This window comes from Ranitomeya variabilis, chromosome 3 (genome assembly GCF_051348905.1).
Source record: "Ranitomeya variabilis isolate aRanVar5 chromosome 3, aRanVar5.hap1, whole genome shotgun sequence".
NCBI lineage: Eukaryota > Metazoa > Chordata > Amphibia > Anura > Dendrobatidae > Ranitomeya > Ranitomeya variabilis.
The window spans coordinates 722,002,012-722,017,744 of record NC_135234.1 but is presented as its reverse complement, the minus strand read 5'-3'; the positions used below and the strand labels follow the sequence as shown (position 1 = coordinate 722,017,744).

At 44.1% G+C, this 15,733-nt stretch overlaps 1 protein-coding gene across 1 annotated transcript in view; it reads right to left on the bottom strand.

Moving 5' to 3' along the window:
* The window catches only part of EXPH5 (exophilin 5), a 118,783-nt gene that overhangs the window by 32,115 nt on the left and 70,935 nt on the right, over nucleotides 1–15,733 (bottom strand). The window contains exon 2 of the mRNA XM_077298339.1: nucleotides 8,820–8,980. Coding sequence (XP_077154454.1) covers nucleotides 8,820–8,980 — 161 coding nt within the window. The remainder of the gene's footprint in view (nucleotides 1–8,819; nucleotides 8,981–15,733) is intronic.

The following is a 15,733-nucleotide window of genomic DNA, read 5'->3' as shown; positions in this document are numbered from 1 at the left end:
CTCACCGGCCACTTTATTAGGTACACCATGCTAGTAACGGGTTGGACCCCTTTTGCCTTCAGAACTGCCTCAATTCTTCGTGGCATAGATTCAACAAGGTGCTGGAAGCATTCCTCAGAGATTTTGGTCCATATTGCCATGATGGCATCACACAGTTGCCGCAGATTTGTCGGCTGCACATCCCAAAGATGCTCCATACAAGGCAGGATGGATCCATGCTTTCATGTTGTTTACGCCAAATTCTGACCCTACCATCCGAATGTCGCAGCAGAAATCGAGACTCATCAGACCAAGCAACGTTTTTCCAATCTTCTACTGTCCAATTTCGATGAGCTTGTACAAATTGTAGCCTCAGTTTCCTGTTCTTAGCTGAAAGGAGTGGTACCCGGTGTGGTCTTCTGCTGCTGTAGCCCATCTGCCTCAAAGTTCGACACACTGTGCGTTCAGAGATGCTCTTAGGCCTACCTTGGTTGTAACGGGTGGCGATTTGAGTCACTGTTGCCTTTCTATCAGCTCGAACCAGTCTGCCCATTCTCCTCTGACCTCTGGCATCAACAAGGCATTTCCGCCCACAGAACTGCCGCTCACTGGATTTTTTTTCTTTTTCGGACCATTCTCTGTAAACCCTAGAGATGGTTGTGCGTGAAAATCCCAGTAGATCAGCAGTTTCTGAAATACTCAGACCAGCCCTTCTGGCACCAACAACCATGCCACGTTCAAAGGCACTCAAATCACCTTTCTTCCCCATACTGATGCTCGGTTTGAACTGCAGGAGATTGTCTTGACCATGTCTACATGCCTAAATGCACTGAGTTGCCGCCATGTGATTGGCTGATTAGAAATTAAGTGTTAACAAGAAGTTGGACAGGTGTACCTAATAAAGTGGCCAGTGAGTGTATATTGTACATACATGCATAGGTAACCAAAGTACTCATCGATACATGAAAACACTTTTGGCCATGACTGTGTGTATGTGTGTGCATTATATGTAGCATATACAGTATACTCTATATATATAATTATAGACACACAGATAACTACTGTACTCAGGTTCTAATACACACACATACATATATATATACATATATATATAGTGTACTGTGACTATCTTTGTGTCCCACAGATACATATGAGCACTGTGCATAGGAACATATACATACACTAGATGATGGCCCGATTCTAACGCATCGGGTATTCTAGAATATGCATGTAGTGTGTCGTAGTATATAACACAGGCCACGTAGTATATTGCCCAGTCACGTAGTATATTGCCCAGCGACGTAGCATATTGCCCAGTGACGTAGTATATTGCCCAGCGACGTAGTATATTGCCCAGTCACGTAGTATATTGCCCAGTCACGTAGTATATTGCCCAGCCACGTAGTATATTGCCCAGTCACGTAGTATATTGCCCAGTCACGTAATATATTGCCCAGCGACGTAGTATATTATCCAGCCACATAGTATATTACCCAGTCACGTAGTATATTACCCAGCCACGTAGTATATTGCCCAGCCACGTAGTATATTGCCCAGCCACGTAGTATACAGCAGAGCCACGTAGTATATTGCCCAGCCACGTAGTATATTGCCCAGTCACGTAGTATATTGCCCAGCCACGTAGTATATTGCCCAGCGACGTAGTATATTGCCCAGCCACGTAGTATATTGCCCAGCCACATAGTATATTGCCCAGTCACGTAGTATATTGCCCAGCGACGTAGTATATTGCCCAGCGACGTAGTATATTGCCCAGCGACATAGTATATTGCCCAGTCACGTAGTATATTGCCCAGTCACGTAGTATATTGCCCAGTGACGTAGTATATTGCTCAGTGACGTAGTATATTGCCCAGCCACGTAGTATATTGCCCAGCGACGTAGTATATTACCCAGTCACGTAGTATATTGCCCAGCCACGTAGTATATTGCCCAGTCACGTAGTATATTGCCCAGCGACGTAGTATATTACCCAGCCACGGAGTATATTGCCCAGTCACGTAGTATATTGCCCAGCGACGTAGTATATTGCCCAGTCACGTAGTATATTGCCCAGCCACGTAGTATACAGCACAGAGCCACGTAGTATATTGCCCAGCCACGTAGTATATTGCCCAGCCACGTAGTATATTGCCCAGTGACGTAGTATATTGCCCAGTGACGTAGTATATTGCCCAGTGATGTAGTATATTGCACAGAGCCACGTAGTATATTGCAGAGCGACGTAGTATAAAGCACGGAGCCACGTAGTATATTGCCCAGCTACGTAGTATATTGCCCAGTCACGTATGTCACAGGTTAAAAAATAAAAATACTCACCTTCGGATCCGAGGGCCCCTTGTAGTTCTAACATACTCACCATTCTCGTCGCTGCTCCTCAGCGTCCCGTCTCTCCGCCTCCTGGGATCTAACGGCGCTGTGCCGATGGGCGCGAAATCTTCCGTTCCTAGCGAGACCGCTAGGTCTTCTGGGTAATTTCTCAAAGCATCGCTGGGAAAGGAAGATGGCGACAGGCGCGAGCGGACAACGGAGGGTGAGTATAGCAGGTTTTTTTTTTTAACATTACTTTTTTTACTATTGATGCCGCATAGGCAGCATCAATAGTAAAAGGTTGGGGACACACAGGGTTAATAGCGGCGGTAACGGAGTACGTTACCCGCGGCATAACGCGGTCCGTTACCGCCGGCATTAACCCTGTGTTAGCGGTGACCGGAGGGGAGTATGGAGCGTGCGCCGGGGACAGTGACTTACGGAAGCATGGACTGGAGCGCCGGGGACAGTGACTGCGGGGAGCATGGACCGGAGCGCCGGGGACACTGCGGGGAGTATGGACCGGAGCGCCGGGGACACGGCGGGGAATATGGAGCGGAGCGCCGGGGACACTGACTGCGGGGAGCGGAGATAATGGAGCGGATCGCCGAGGACACTGCGGGGAGTAAGGAGCGGCCATTTTCTTCCAGACTGTGCCTGTAGCTGATTGGTCATGGCAGCCATGACAGGCAGCTGGCGAGACCAATCAGCGAATGAATAACCGTGACAGAAGGACAGACAGACGGAAGTAACCCTTAGACAATTATATATACATATATATATAGATACTTATATTTAGATTTTTACAAACAGGTGCACATAAGTATGGTAATACACATAGGTGATAGTAAGTCTGTACACATTTTGTTACTTACACGTGCCGTCCCTCTAGCAGGTGCATTCTTCCATCTCCAGCAGCTCCATCCTGGAGGTCTTCAGTCCTCCATCAGCACTTACTGGCCAAATCTCCAGCTCTCGCCAGTCCTCCTGCCTCTTCAATACCTCTGATAGCTGCAGAGTGTTCTCCCCGTAGTCAGTGGATCTGAGACTTCTTCCTCCTGAGAAGTTCTGTCAGGTGCCTGACCCATGTGAACATCGGCCATCACATCAACCTACCCTCCCCCCGTAGCCACTTACCACCCCTGTACTGAGGGGTCTTTACTGAGGAATGGCTGCACTGGCCACTCAAGCAGCATTCACACTGCAGCTCCTGCATCTGAATGGGCCAGTGCCGCAGTTTTCCAAAAAGGCCCCCTCGGTACAGGAGGTGGAGGTAGCTACAGGGGGATTGATGTGATCTCTCATGTGAACATTGATCAAGCAGTTCAGTTGTCAGAACTGCTCAGGAGGCAGCAGAGGTGTCAGATGTACTGACTGCTCAGAGGCTGTTCCCAGCAGCAGTCAGAGGCAGTGAGGAGGAGGCAGGAGACAGGACTGGCTGAGATCAGCCATACTTACCAGGCCTGTTCCTGCCTGCCCTGCACCAACCAGGAAGAGAAGCTGGGGGCGTGTCCAAGGATTCCAGGGGGCGCGTCCAGTGATCCCGGGCTCCTTTATCATATCAAAGAGCCAGCGGCAGCATCAACTCAGAAGAGAGGAAGAGGCCCCTCTCTGACAGCAAAAGACTCGGTACGGCCCCTTCCTCTCCTCTTAGTGTAGATGCAGCCGCTGGCTCTATGAGAGAGTAAGATATTTGAGCAGCTGATCGGGCCCCCTGTCCTCCTGGGCCCCTGTGCAGCTGCACAGGCTGAACATGCGGTGTGTCCGCCCATGAGTCTTACCCATGATGGGGGTTTTGAGTAATGAACCAGGTAGGGAGTTTTTAAAAGCCTCAGGTATCTTTTGCATGTGTTTAGAGTTAATTAGTTGATTCAGAAGATTAGGGTAATAGGTCATTTAGAGAACCTTTTCTTCATATGCTAATTTATTGAGACAGGTTTTTGGGGTTATCAGGAGTTGTATGCCAAAATCATCAGTATTAAAACAATAAAAGACCTGACAAATTTCAGTTGGTGGATAATGAATCTATAATATATGAAAGTTTAATTGTAATCATTACATTATGGTAAATAATGAAATTTAACACTATATGCTAATTTTTTGAGAAGGACCTGTATATAGGGTTTTTTTTTGTTTTTGTTTTTTTAGCACTTGGTCATATGACTGCTATAGGCAATCAACAATAAGGAGAAGAGACCAGTAGGGAACATGGCCAGCAGCCTGGAGGAACGGCAGGTGACTGAATGATAAGTACGGTATATGCATTTTTTTCCTTTATTAGCCCACTGGGGCTAGATGTCAAGCTGAACAAAGGGGCAGAAAACTCCTTTAAGTCTAATGTGTAAAGAGATTTGTAAATGTGATGACAACTGAGTTGTAAGGCTCATTACTAGGCACAAGTTAACTGGAAGGGGTCTTTTACACAGGTACAGTAACAAAAGACAATGTTCGTTATGCTTCCAATTACATGAATGAACAAACAGTATGCGGATGAACAGCACATTGCCATTTACATGGGTTGTTGTACTGCTACATAAAATATTATATCAGGTAAGATATGAGCGTTTGTGTTTGTTGGGTGATTGATGTTTACATGGGACAATGATTGAGAAAGAACATTCCTGCCAGGCTGAAGGGGCAGGGATCCTCCATACGCTATGGCAGAGTCCAAGGCTGAACCCTGTGATGCAGTGACCCCTGCTACATCTAGGGGGCGCTGTATGTGCTCCCCAGGACACGCATGGAGGCGTAATGGGGATAGTGAGACAGTGTCCGGCATTGTGGTGAATGGCCGGTATGTGTCGCAGAGGAGGAGGTCTTCTGCGCTGTAAGCCTCCCTATGACATGGGGAGCTGCTGCCTGCAATGCAACCCGGAGTATTTTGTCTTTGGTGCACATGAGCACTAAAATGTTGTTTTAGTGCATCTGGGTCTGGGTTGCGGGTAGCTATGAAAGATGGGAGGGTCTGGCTACCCACATACCTCACCACTGGGTGAGGGTGCTCACTGTACCCCTTTTACCTGTGGGAAGTGTGGGTGTTTGAGGACCTGCAGTGATGTCAGGATCACGTAACCAGCCCATGTGATCCATACCTCACCTGTGGGTGTGGTTACAAACTACATAATGGAAAGTGTTTGGATCTGTATGGTCCACGTGCAAGGTCAGGTCTGTGTTGGAGTCTCTTGGGAGGAGACGTCCTGGAAGCACTTAGAAAGACTGTGGACCTGAATGCTCAGGGTGTTGGATTGTCCTGGGATGGACTGGAGTCCTGCAAGCACCTGGTGAGAGTGTGAGTCCTGGAATGGTCAAGGTGTTGGATTGTCCTGGGATGGACTGGAGTCCTGCAAGCACCTGGTGAGACCATGGACTGATGGCCTGTGTGTTGGAAGTGCCTGTGACTGGACTTCCTGAAAGCACATGGAGAGGCTGCATCTACAGAGCCTGAGACGACTTCTGTATTGGGGAAGCTACAATTCCTACTGCGGGTCTGGACTATCCGAGGTGCGCTGGTCACAAGGACGGTGATCCCGGGGAGGCAGTTTTCCCCCTGTGAACCAGCACTGGCAGGAGTCATTGTGTGGAGTTGGAGCTCCAGTCAGGTAACTCCAGATAACAAGGGGCTACGGGCAGGCACGTATCTGCCATTGGAACAGACTGTCGGAGGTCAAAGTGTTCCATTTATGTATATAATGAACTGTTTGTGTTATGGTTTATGATGTCTAATAAACCGAATAAGACTGTTTACGTGGAGCAACCGTGCCTGACTGCTTAATCCCGTGCCAAGCAAGTATTCCCCAACGCGTTAGTGAGCACTATTTTACAACCCATATAAGATAGCAGTGGTTAATGCCGTGGAGGGAGCGTATAGCTGAGAAGAATCCAGTGGTGTGTATTCTGGGATACATGGAGGAGATTCGGGTACATAATAAATATAAGGCGGTAATAGCTAGATTACTATATATTGCGCGGAAACTAATCGCCAGATACTGGATAAATGAAGAACCGCTGACGCTGAGAGAATTTCATAGACAATCTGATTCTACTGTGAACATAGAGAAGAATATTTATGTTAAAAGAAAAGGGGGGAAAAATTTGAGACATTGTGGACATCATGGGTGGAGAGAAGATGATCCCGAATGAAGGCTGTATTATTAATCATTTGCTGTTCCTATATGTAATAGGAGGGGAGGGAAGGTAATTTTGAAATTTGTGATCCTGTTAAATTTGGCAATATTGAGATTGTCTGTTGATTTAAATTTTGCTATAAAAATGTATCTGATTTAAAAAGAGAAAGGACATTCCTATGAAACTAGGTTCCGCTGATCATTGCTCTGTGCAACAAGGCCGTAAAGGGGGTTTCCACCACATTTATACTGATCAATATAAGACCAATAAGGTTCTGACACCCGGCTCCTCCACAGATCAGCTGTTCTCTCCTCTAGCGGCAGTCGGATGTAAATATATGGAACAGCTCAGCTCTGTCACTGTGTCGCGGCCGCTGTCGGGTGCTGCAGATCTGCTTATTTTGAAAAGAATAATTAGGCCTAACGTCATCTATAAACCATCATGACTCCACTCCCTACAACCAATAGCTCTATGCAAATGCAAAAAATAATGATCTAATGTTCCGATGATCTGTCGCCTCTAAATCAACAATGAATAATGATGATGAACAGAGACAAAACACATCACGTGCCTCAATTTGTTGTCCTACCTACACTGTATATGAATGCCCCGGGGAAAGAAAATTGCTCTGCACATAGTGAGACACTTTCTACAATAACAGGCCATGTACATAACAAAGACCTGAAATAGTAATAATGGACCACCTGAGAGTGTAAGGGGTGACCAGCGCCTGACTATTATTGCATCAATACAAAATGGAGACACCTGGGTGTATTTCTTAGTACCAGCTCACCAGACAAGTGACCCGCCATCTCCCCCCTCCTACAGCAGCATCAACCCCTTTTATACACTTTTCCAAAAAGAGAGGTGTTGGTCAAGTTTGGTACAAGAGCTGCAGGGACTTTAACCACTTTTCTGAAGCATCCAGGGCTGAGGACTCATTAATATGGTGTATAGCCAAAACTGGCACAAATATATTCTAAACTGAAACAGAAATCTGTCCCTTAACTTACTTCAAAATCTTCTAAGCAAAAGTTGTTTCCCTAGAGAAGCCATTTGCAAGGTATCCCTGTCACCTCACTTACCTTACGCACCTACGCTATTCCTGTTCCACACTTTTCCAGGTTCCCTGCCTGTCTCTGTTCTTACTTTTCTGACATTTGCCTGCTGCAGTCAATCACTGGCTGTAGTAGTGATTTCAGTGATTGGCTGCAGCAGCCACATGTCTGTGGCAACAAGTCATTGCTGGATCAAAGACCTGTCGGGGACCCAGAAGTTTAGAGATCAATAATGTGAGTATGACTGTCTTTTTATTTACGGTAATTTATAGAATTCTCAGCTTTTTCGAAAACATTTTTAAACAATTCTTTTCTGGATTTTTTATTTTCTAACTCAACCTTGCATCATTCCTCTGTTATTCCTCCCAAACATTTACAAATAAGTTGACAACTTTGTGTTACCTTTTTCTATGACAGAGGGCTGTGTCTCTATCCTGTTAGTGCTGATTGGACAATTTCAGGCTGGACAACCCCCTTCCCAATAATTAAAACCTAGTTGTCAATTTACTTATAGATTTCTAGAAGGAATAAAAGAGGAACAGCAGGACAGAGTACTAAGAAAAAATGTTCAGGAAATCTTATTTTATGGAAAATAAAAATGCTTACTAAAAAAAACTCCTCTATAATACCAATCTCTCGTAAGAACTGTAAGACCGTGGGGGTAGACAACAACCAAACATTCACATCATCAATACTACTGGTCTTATTAAAAACGTTCCTGATCACATGTAATTTTGAATATATTTTGTATATAAGATGGGAGAAAATAACACACAGTGGAGGACTTGAGTACTATTCCACACCCAGTCTTACCCGATTTTGCACATGTAGCCTGTAGAACTGCAAACTACTCGAAAACTTTTCCAGTCCCCATACGGTTAAAAGCCAATTAATAACCAATATCCTGATAATTTCTGGGAAGTCAGTGTGATTGGAACTTTTATAGCTCTACATTATCCCAGCCATACTCACAGAACCATTAATCAAAATGTCCTACAAGAGGACATCTGCCAGTTTTACCAGACCTTCTCAAAAAACAGACATTGCACCTGACAACACACATCGTGTCTGACAACAGCTCGAGTGTTTACTTTTACTAATAATGCATGTTTTAGATGAGCATGTAACCTAAGGGTTATTACAGGTCAATGCCTTTCGCCCCCTAATAGTTACTTTTTGGCCAGATCTGAGGACCTCTTAATCTTTTTGTCAATCATTACTCGGCTACTTTGTGATTTACTACTGTTTAAATAAGTGAAACTCGTTATTTACATTGTTGTTGACAGACGACCCACCTCCTCCTACATCAAAGCTTCCCCGACTCACCGCCTTTAGGGGTTTTCTCCTTCAGATGATGGGTCAGAGGTGACCTCACTAAGCTCCTCACGTCTGGATCATTCTTAAACTTTTTCTTCTGGATCTCCTCGAACCACTCTCCGGACACGGCGTGCAGCCATTTCACATCTCGCTTCCAACTCTTAAGTTTGCTGAAACAAAAGAGCAAGAGAATGTTTCTCAGTCGTCTGTACACGAGGAAAATCTACCTCCCAATGCAGCGTTAGACGTTAGACAGTCTCTCAACGCAGGAGACAGAAACCTGTTTGACCAGATGTTTGGACACGTCACAGGCCCAGCTTGGAGATGACACTCCTGCTGTGCCAGGAGTGCTACAGATGTGAACGTCCCCTTTAAGGAGGGGACAAAGATGACAAAACAGAAATTATTTAAATGGGCATATAAACAAAAGACGACATGAACACAACAAAGCTCGGGTTAGGGCAGGCTTGCCCCGGGCACCTCTAGTATAGTCATGCACTGTACAGAAGGGGTTCTCAAGTATCTTATTGAAAGACTTATAAGGCCAGATATGATCAATATCAAACATGATCTACAAATGTTTTATTTTGATCTTTTTATCTTGTTCCAGATAAGGATTAGAGATGAGCGAACCCCAACTTAAAAGTTTAAGGTTCGTACTGGACAGGTAGTGTCCGGTGCTAAACTCCGAACATAAACTTCTCCCGGAAGTCCGTTTTAATGTTCAGAGTTCTGGGGGAAGTTTGGGAGGACAGACTAAGAGAGAGAGATTTTTCCAAGTCCAAAGTTCGGGTCCCCATTGTTTTCAATGGGGTTTAATTTTGGGTACAGTTTGAGTACCAGAACCCGAGCTTCCACAAGTCCTCTCATCTCTAACAAGGATATATAAGATATGTGTACAGTAAATCTCCACGTTGAGTGATCATTTCCTTTATGTCCCATTTCCCACAAAGCATACGTAAATGTGGCCTTATTCCTAACCCCTGCCCCAAAGGAGAAGAATGCTGGCACCATTTAGAATAGACAGTAGTGTGCCTTTAAGAGGTTGTTTGATTTAGTCAACCTGTTTTCTTTAGACCAACTAGCAATAAGATCACCATAGGTCTTGGCAGATGATGGCCTTAGCCGAGCACGCTTGGGTGCTGAGTGTCTTCGGAGTGCTCGAAAAATATGTTGGAGTCTCCGCACCTGCATGTCTCACGGCTGTCTAACAGTGGCCGTGGGTATTCAAACATATTTTGGGAGCAGGCCGAATACACTCGGTTAGCATCCGAGCATGCTCAGATAAGACCTCATCCAAGCACCTTCACTCATCACTAGTAACAAGCCCCTGCATATTTTTATTACACCCGCCACTACAGGTGTATAATGGTATAACATGGGGCCCATTGGTAACATATGTCCATAAGAGCTCTCCTGTAAGGCAGACAATGGTTCCCATATCTTATAGATAGGTCAGATGACAGATTATCTCTAACTATGCTTCTTAATGAGTGATAATGAGACATGTCTGTTAGATCATCCACAGCTGTCATTCAATGCTTCCTTTCCCCTCTACTGCTTGCAGAGCTGTCTCGTATCTGGACCTGGTGTCGGTTCTTTTGAAAAAGGCCTTGTTTATGATGTTAACAATTTGCACGAAAGTAATAACTTACCAGTATCCTCCTCAAATGTAACATCCATCAAACAGTTATAAATTTTTAAGGACTCAATACACATTAGATTTTGGGGATTTTCCAGGTTAAAGGTTTTTAGTAACTCCACAACATTGCTGTAAGTAAAAAAAAAAGAAAAGAAAAGAACACGACCCTCACTTATCTGCTTCCGGCCCAGCACTACCTCTCTGCTGTTGCCCTAGTCTTTGTTGACAAGACTGCAGCAGTAACATCACAACTACAACAGGTGACTGCTGCAGCCAATCACTGGGCTAAATCGTCATGGGTCCAGCAGAAACAGGCTGTAGTAGTGAAGTCACTGCTCCATCCACGTCAGCAAAAACAGGGGCAGTGTCGGAGAGGAAGCACTGAACTTTCAAAGTGTATGTAAGGCTCATTTTTCTATTTTTACATATAGACTAAGTCTGCAGAGTAAAAAAAAAATATTACGGTAACTTGAAAAATCCCTTTAAAGTTGGCTGAACCTGCTGATTTTTTTAGGAACTGGACAATCATCTAATGTGTATTGGGGTACCCTGACTTAGCTCAACTTTTCTTCATGACTTTTTGTTATCGAGGGTCTACACTAAGAATAGGCTATCAATGTCAGATCAGTGGGGGGCCAAAACCTGGCACTTCCACCGGCCAGATGTTAGAAGTTGCACAGCTGAAAAGTACAATTCCATCAACTATGTAGTAGTCACAGCTGGGTACTGCAGAACTACCCCTATTTATTCCAAGAGAGGCAAAACCTGGCCGCAGCCACTACACAGTTCACAAAGCTTTGCTTCACAACTGCTAACATATGTCCGACACTGAGAACAGCTGATCACTGGGAGGGTGCTAGGTGTTGGACCCCCACCAATCTGACATTGATTACCTGCCCCTAGAGTAGATCAATAAGTAGTGGAGCAGTAGTGGAGCAAACCTTTAAGTTAAAATTTACACACAATTAATTCCACATTTTATTTTTCTTATGGTTTTTAATATACTTCCTTATGTACAGCCTTTTCTAAGAACAATACTTTTCCACCTCTCAACATCCGGATTTGTGTAAAAGATTCCTCCCCACCTTCTTGTTATCTCTAACACTGAGAGAGAGGAGGAGAAATCCAAGAGAGGCTAGATACAGAGCTCTGATACATCTGTGCCTCTGTTGCAGAGCAGCCAGCTAAGAGAAGGACCTGCACATACTGTGCAGCAGCAAAATGGCAGAATATTTTTAGCAAAAAAAAACACATTCAGCTTCTTCACCTTCAGAGGTCATGATGTAATTAAAGACACAGGAATGTAATCAATGAGAATAGACTTTTTAAAGAAAAAATAAAAATAATATAAAAACCTAATATCTTGTTTCGCCGGAAGAACAGAGTTGAAAGCCAGCACTTAGTCAGTACAATGAGTGTTTGGCCATAAAACCTCTCAGCACTGACAAATCGCTTTGTTTTGCAGTTGTTTGCTGTAGTACATGACGATAATAGATTGTTTACACCGCACTCGGCAGGTCTGGTATCTTATGATTTCATTTCAAGGATTAATATTTCAAATAAAAACCTCACTGTGGCTTATGATCAATTGTTTGCGACAATCCCAGCCAGAGTTGTAAATCACGACAGAACCAGAAGGCGGCTCCTGGCAAGAAAGAACAATCGGCCTTGAGAGGCAGACGAGTCTGGAACCTTTGCCCAGGACTCAGTAGTGAGGCAGGAAACAACATGACATAACTAGAAAGCATTGCACATTATCGCTGCTATGTGTGAACAGAAGATTGCTTCTATGGACTCCATATACCGCTAACCAGTCTCCCAGACCCCTGCACACAGGTTTGCACAAGCCCTAACTTTCTGGGGAACGGTGCAAGAAGCATGCATTTTGGAGTCAGTATGAAAAAATGTGCACAAAGCAAGATAAAACTAGGGCACATTTCTACTTCATGCACCATCCTAACGGGGTTTGCCAGTCTAAACAAGCTGAAGAACTGTTTGGGGGATAAAGGCGCACACGCGTCGAGGTAAGGTTAGTGAAAGGCAGGAGTATGAGCTCATCTGGCGGTGTTGTGTGACGTCCCGTGTAATTGTCAATGCGGCCCTGTGGCTGGACAAGAAAGACTTCTTCCAGATGAACCATAGTAGCTGAGGACGATATCACATTGAAATGGTTCTTTAGTGTTCCAACGCGTTTCGGCATCAGAGTGGCGCCTTTCTCAAGGCAAAAAAAAAAATCAAATCTGAACTGGTTTTCTACTTTAAGAAAGGTGACGATCCAGCGCCAAAACGCGTTGGGACACTAAAGCACTGTTCTGGTACATAAAAGGTTTCTCATTTACCGCACCGCAACCCATTCAACGTGATATCGCCCTCCTCTACTAGTCTAAACAAGTTATCGCTTACCCGCTGCTTTTGTGTTCTGTTCTCCCCAGGCTGCAAAATCGCGGCCCCGAGGAGCTAAGTGGAAGGCATCATTTACGATCTACTATATTCTAGTTTGCTTGACCGCGATTTTGTAGAAGAGGGAAAACAAATCCCCCATTCTGGTGATCAGTGGGGGTCTTAGTATCTATTTAACACTTCTAGTCTGAGCCTGAAGTATTGCAGCTAGAGCAGAGGTCGACATAATTTGGGTGATTGGTCTGATCTAACAGATAGGACCTACCCAATGGATAAGTAAGAATTGCCTAGAGTGGAGTACCCTTGAAATCAGGTTTACATTTACTCCATTATTTTGCAATTTAGAGCTCATTTTACTGGTCAGACTGCAGAGTCATTGCAAAGTACATACCTGGCCCTTTCATTTTAGTGGCACTGCAGGAGAAATTAGGATTTTTTGATAGTTCCTTTAGTTTACTATGGGGGTGAGCTAGCAGTCGTACACTTACAATCCATTTACTCCAATAAGCAAAAAACAATGCAGCCTTCAGAGAGTGCCCTCTCCAGTATAATCTTTCATTCTCAACATTTGTTTCCAAAAGAATATCTGTTTTCGAAATATGATAGAACTCATATGAGAACAAACTCCCCCCGAGGGCACGGATTAAAAAAGAAAGCACGTCAGCCTAGTCGTGAACCTGCTGTACTATACTAAATATGTAGAATATACCATGTGTTGCAATGTTGTAAAAGTATTCAACCCCTAAAAAAAATGAACAAACACATCAACAGACAAATGAGATGATATTTCTCTTTGGTCTGCATTTTCACAGCTTTCCTTACAATGTTAATCCTTTTTACAAGGACTTTGACATAAGATCTAAATTAGCCATTCCTATGCTCCCGTTATTCCTATAAATTAAGATCAGGCATTTTGCTTCAGCTCTATTTCACAGTTTACAAGTTTCCATCCCAACTTCCTTTAAAAGACTTTGTAGAAATGGTCCCTCAACGAAAGACTTACTCTCCGAGGTCTATAACATTACACAAAATCCTGACGGAAATTCCTTGACTAGGCACCCATATATGCTCAACTAGGAATGTCACCTGGGTAGAGCTTTAAGCAACGCTGATTGGAGATCTGTATGGTCGAGAGTAGCCATCTTTTATCCTTTAAAAAGATAACCAATAGAAGAGCCTCCATTTTTGGTACCACACCCCTGAGCTTCTATACAAATTAGATCCATCTATTTCCTCCTTGTGTTGGAGATGTGCCTTGTTGACAGGGTCCATCTTCCACCTATTCTGGGACTGCTCCCTCCCAACGTACAAACTATGATTGAACAAGTCTTTGATTTAGACCAGTGTTTCCCAAACTCCAGTCCTCACGGACCCCACAGGTCATGTTTTCAGGATTTCCATAGTGTTGCACAGGTGAGAGAATTCCTGAGGGCTTGATGAAACTTCCACCACCTGTGCAATACTAGGGAAATCCTGAGAACATGACCTGTGGGGTTCCGTGAGGACTGGAGTTTGGGAAACACTGATTTAAACCTATCATTAACAACTTTGAACTTAATATTTGCCAGCAAAATATATGTTAGGCTTCTCCTACACATACTGAAGGCCACAAGATGTTTGATAGCTTCTCATTGGAAACAAACCTCCCCCCATCTATATATCACTTATACAACTGGATCAAAGATATCATAAATTTTGAATATCACACTGCTCTGAATGATGAAAAGATTTAGAGATTCATCCTCATTTGGTCCCCATGGGACACCTTTTGGGTACTTTTCAATATTTATGAACTTTATTCACTAGGTCATATATCGCTCCAACCACCTTTACTCATCCCCTTTCCCTTCTTCTATTTGTATGTCTAGTATGCCTACCCCTTTGCTTTTTAATGTTGTATATATATATATATATATATATATATATATATATATATATATATATATATATATATATATATATATATATATATATATATACACTCACCGGCCACTTTATTAGGTACACCATGCTAGTAACGGGTTGGACCCCTTTTGCCTTCAGAACTGCCTCAATTCTTCATGGCATAGATTCAACAAGGTGCTGGAAGCATTCCTCAGAGATTTTGGTCCATATTGACATGATGGCATCACACAGTTGCCGCAGATTTGTCGGCTGCACATCCCAAAGATGCTCCATACAAGGCAGGATGGATCCATGCTTTCATGTTGTTTACGCCAAATTCTGACCCTACCATCCAAATGTCGCAGCAGAAATCGAGACTCATCAGACCAAGCAACGTTTTTCCAATCTTCTACTGTCCAATTTCGATGAGCTTGTACAAATTGTAGCCTCAGTTTCCTGTTCTTAGCTGAAAGGAGTGGTACCCGGTGTGGTCTTCTGCTGCTGTAGCCCATCTGCCTCAAAGTTCGACGCACTGTGCGTTCAGAGATGCTCTTAGGCCTACCTTGGTTGTAACGGGTGGCGATTTGAGTCACTGTTGCCTTTCTATCAGCTCGAACCAGTCTGCCCATTCTCCTCTGACCTCTGGCATCAACAAGGCATTTCCGCCCACAGAACTGCCGCTCACTGGATTTTTTTTCTTTTTCGGACCATTCTCTGTAAACCCTAGAGATGGTTGTGCGTGAAAATCCCAGTAGATCAGCAGTTTCTGAAATACTCAGACCAGCCCTTCTGGCACCAACAACCATGCCACGTTCAAAGGCACTCAAATCACCTTTCTTCCCCATACTGATGCTCGGTTTGAACTGCAGGAGATTGTCTTGACCATGTCTACATGCCTAAATGCACTGAGTTGCCGCCATGTGATTGGCTGATTAGAAATTAAGTGTTAACAAGAAGTTGGACAGGTGTACCTAATAAAGTGGCCGGTGAGTGTATA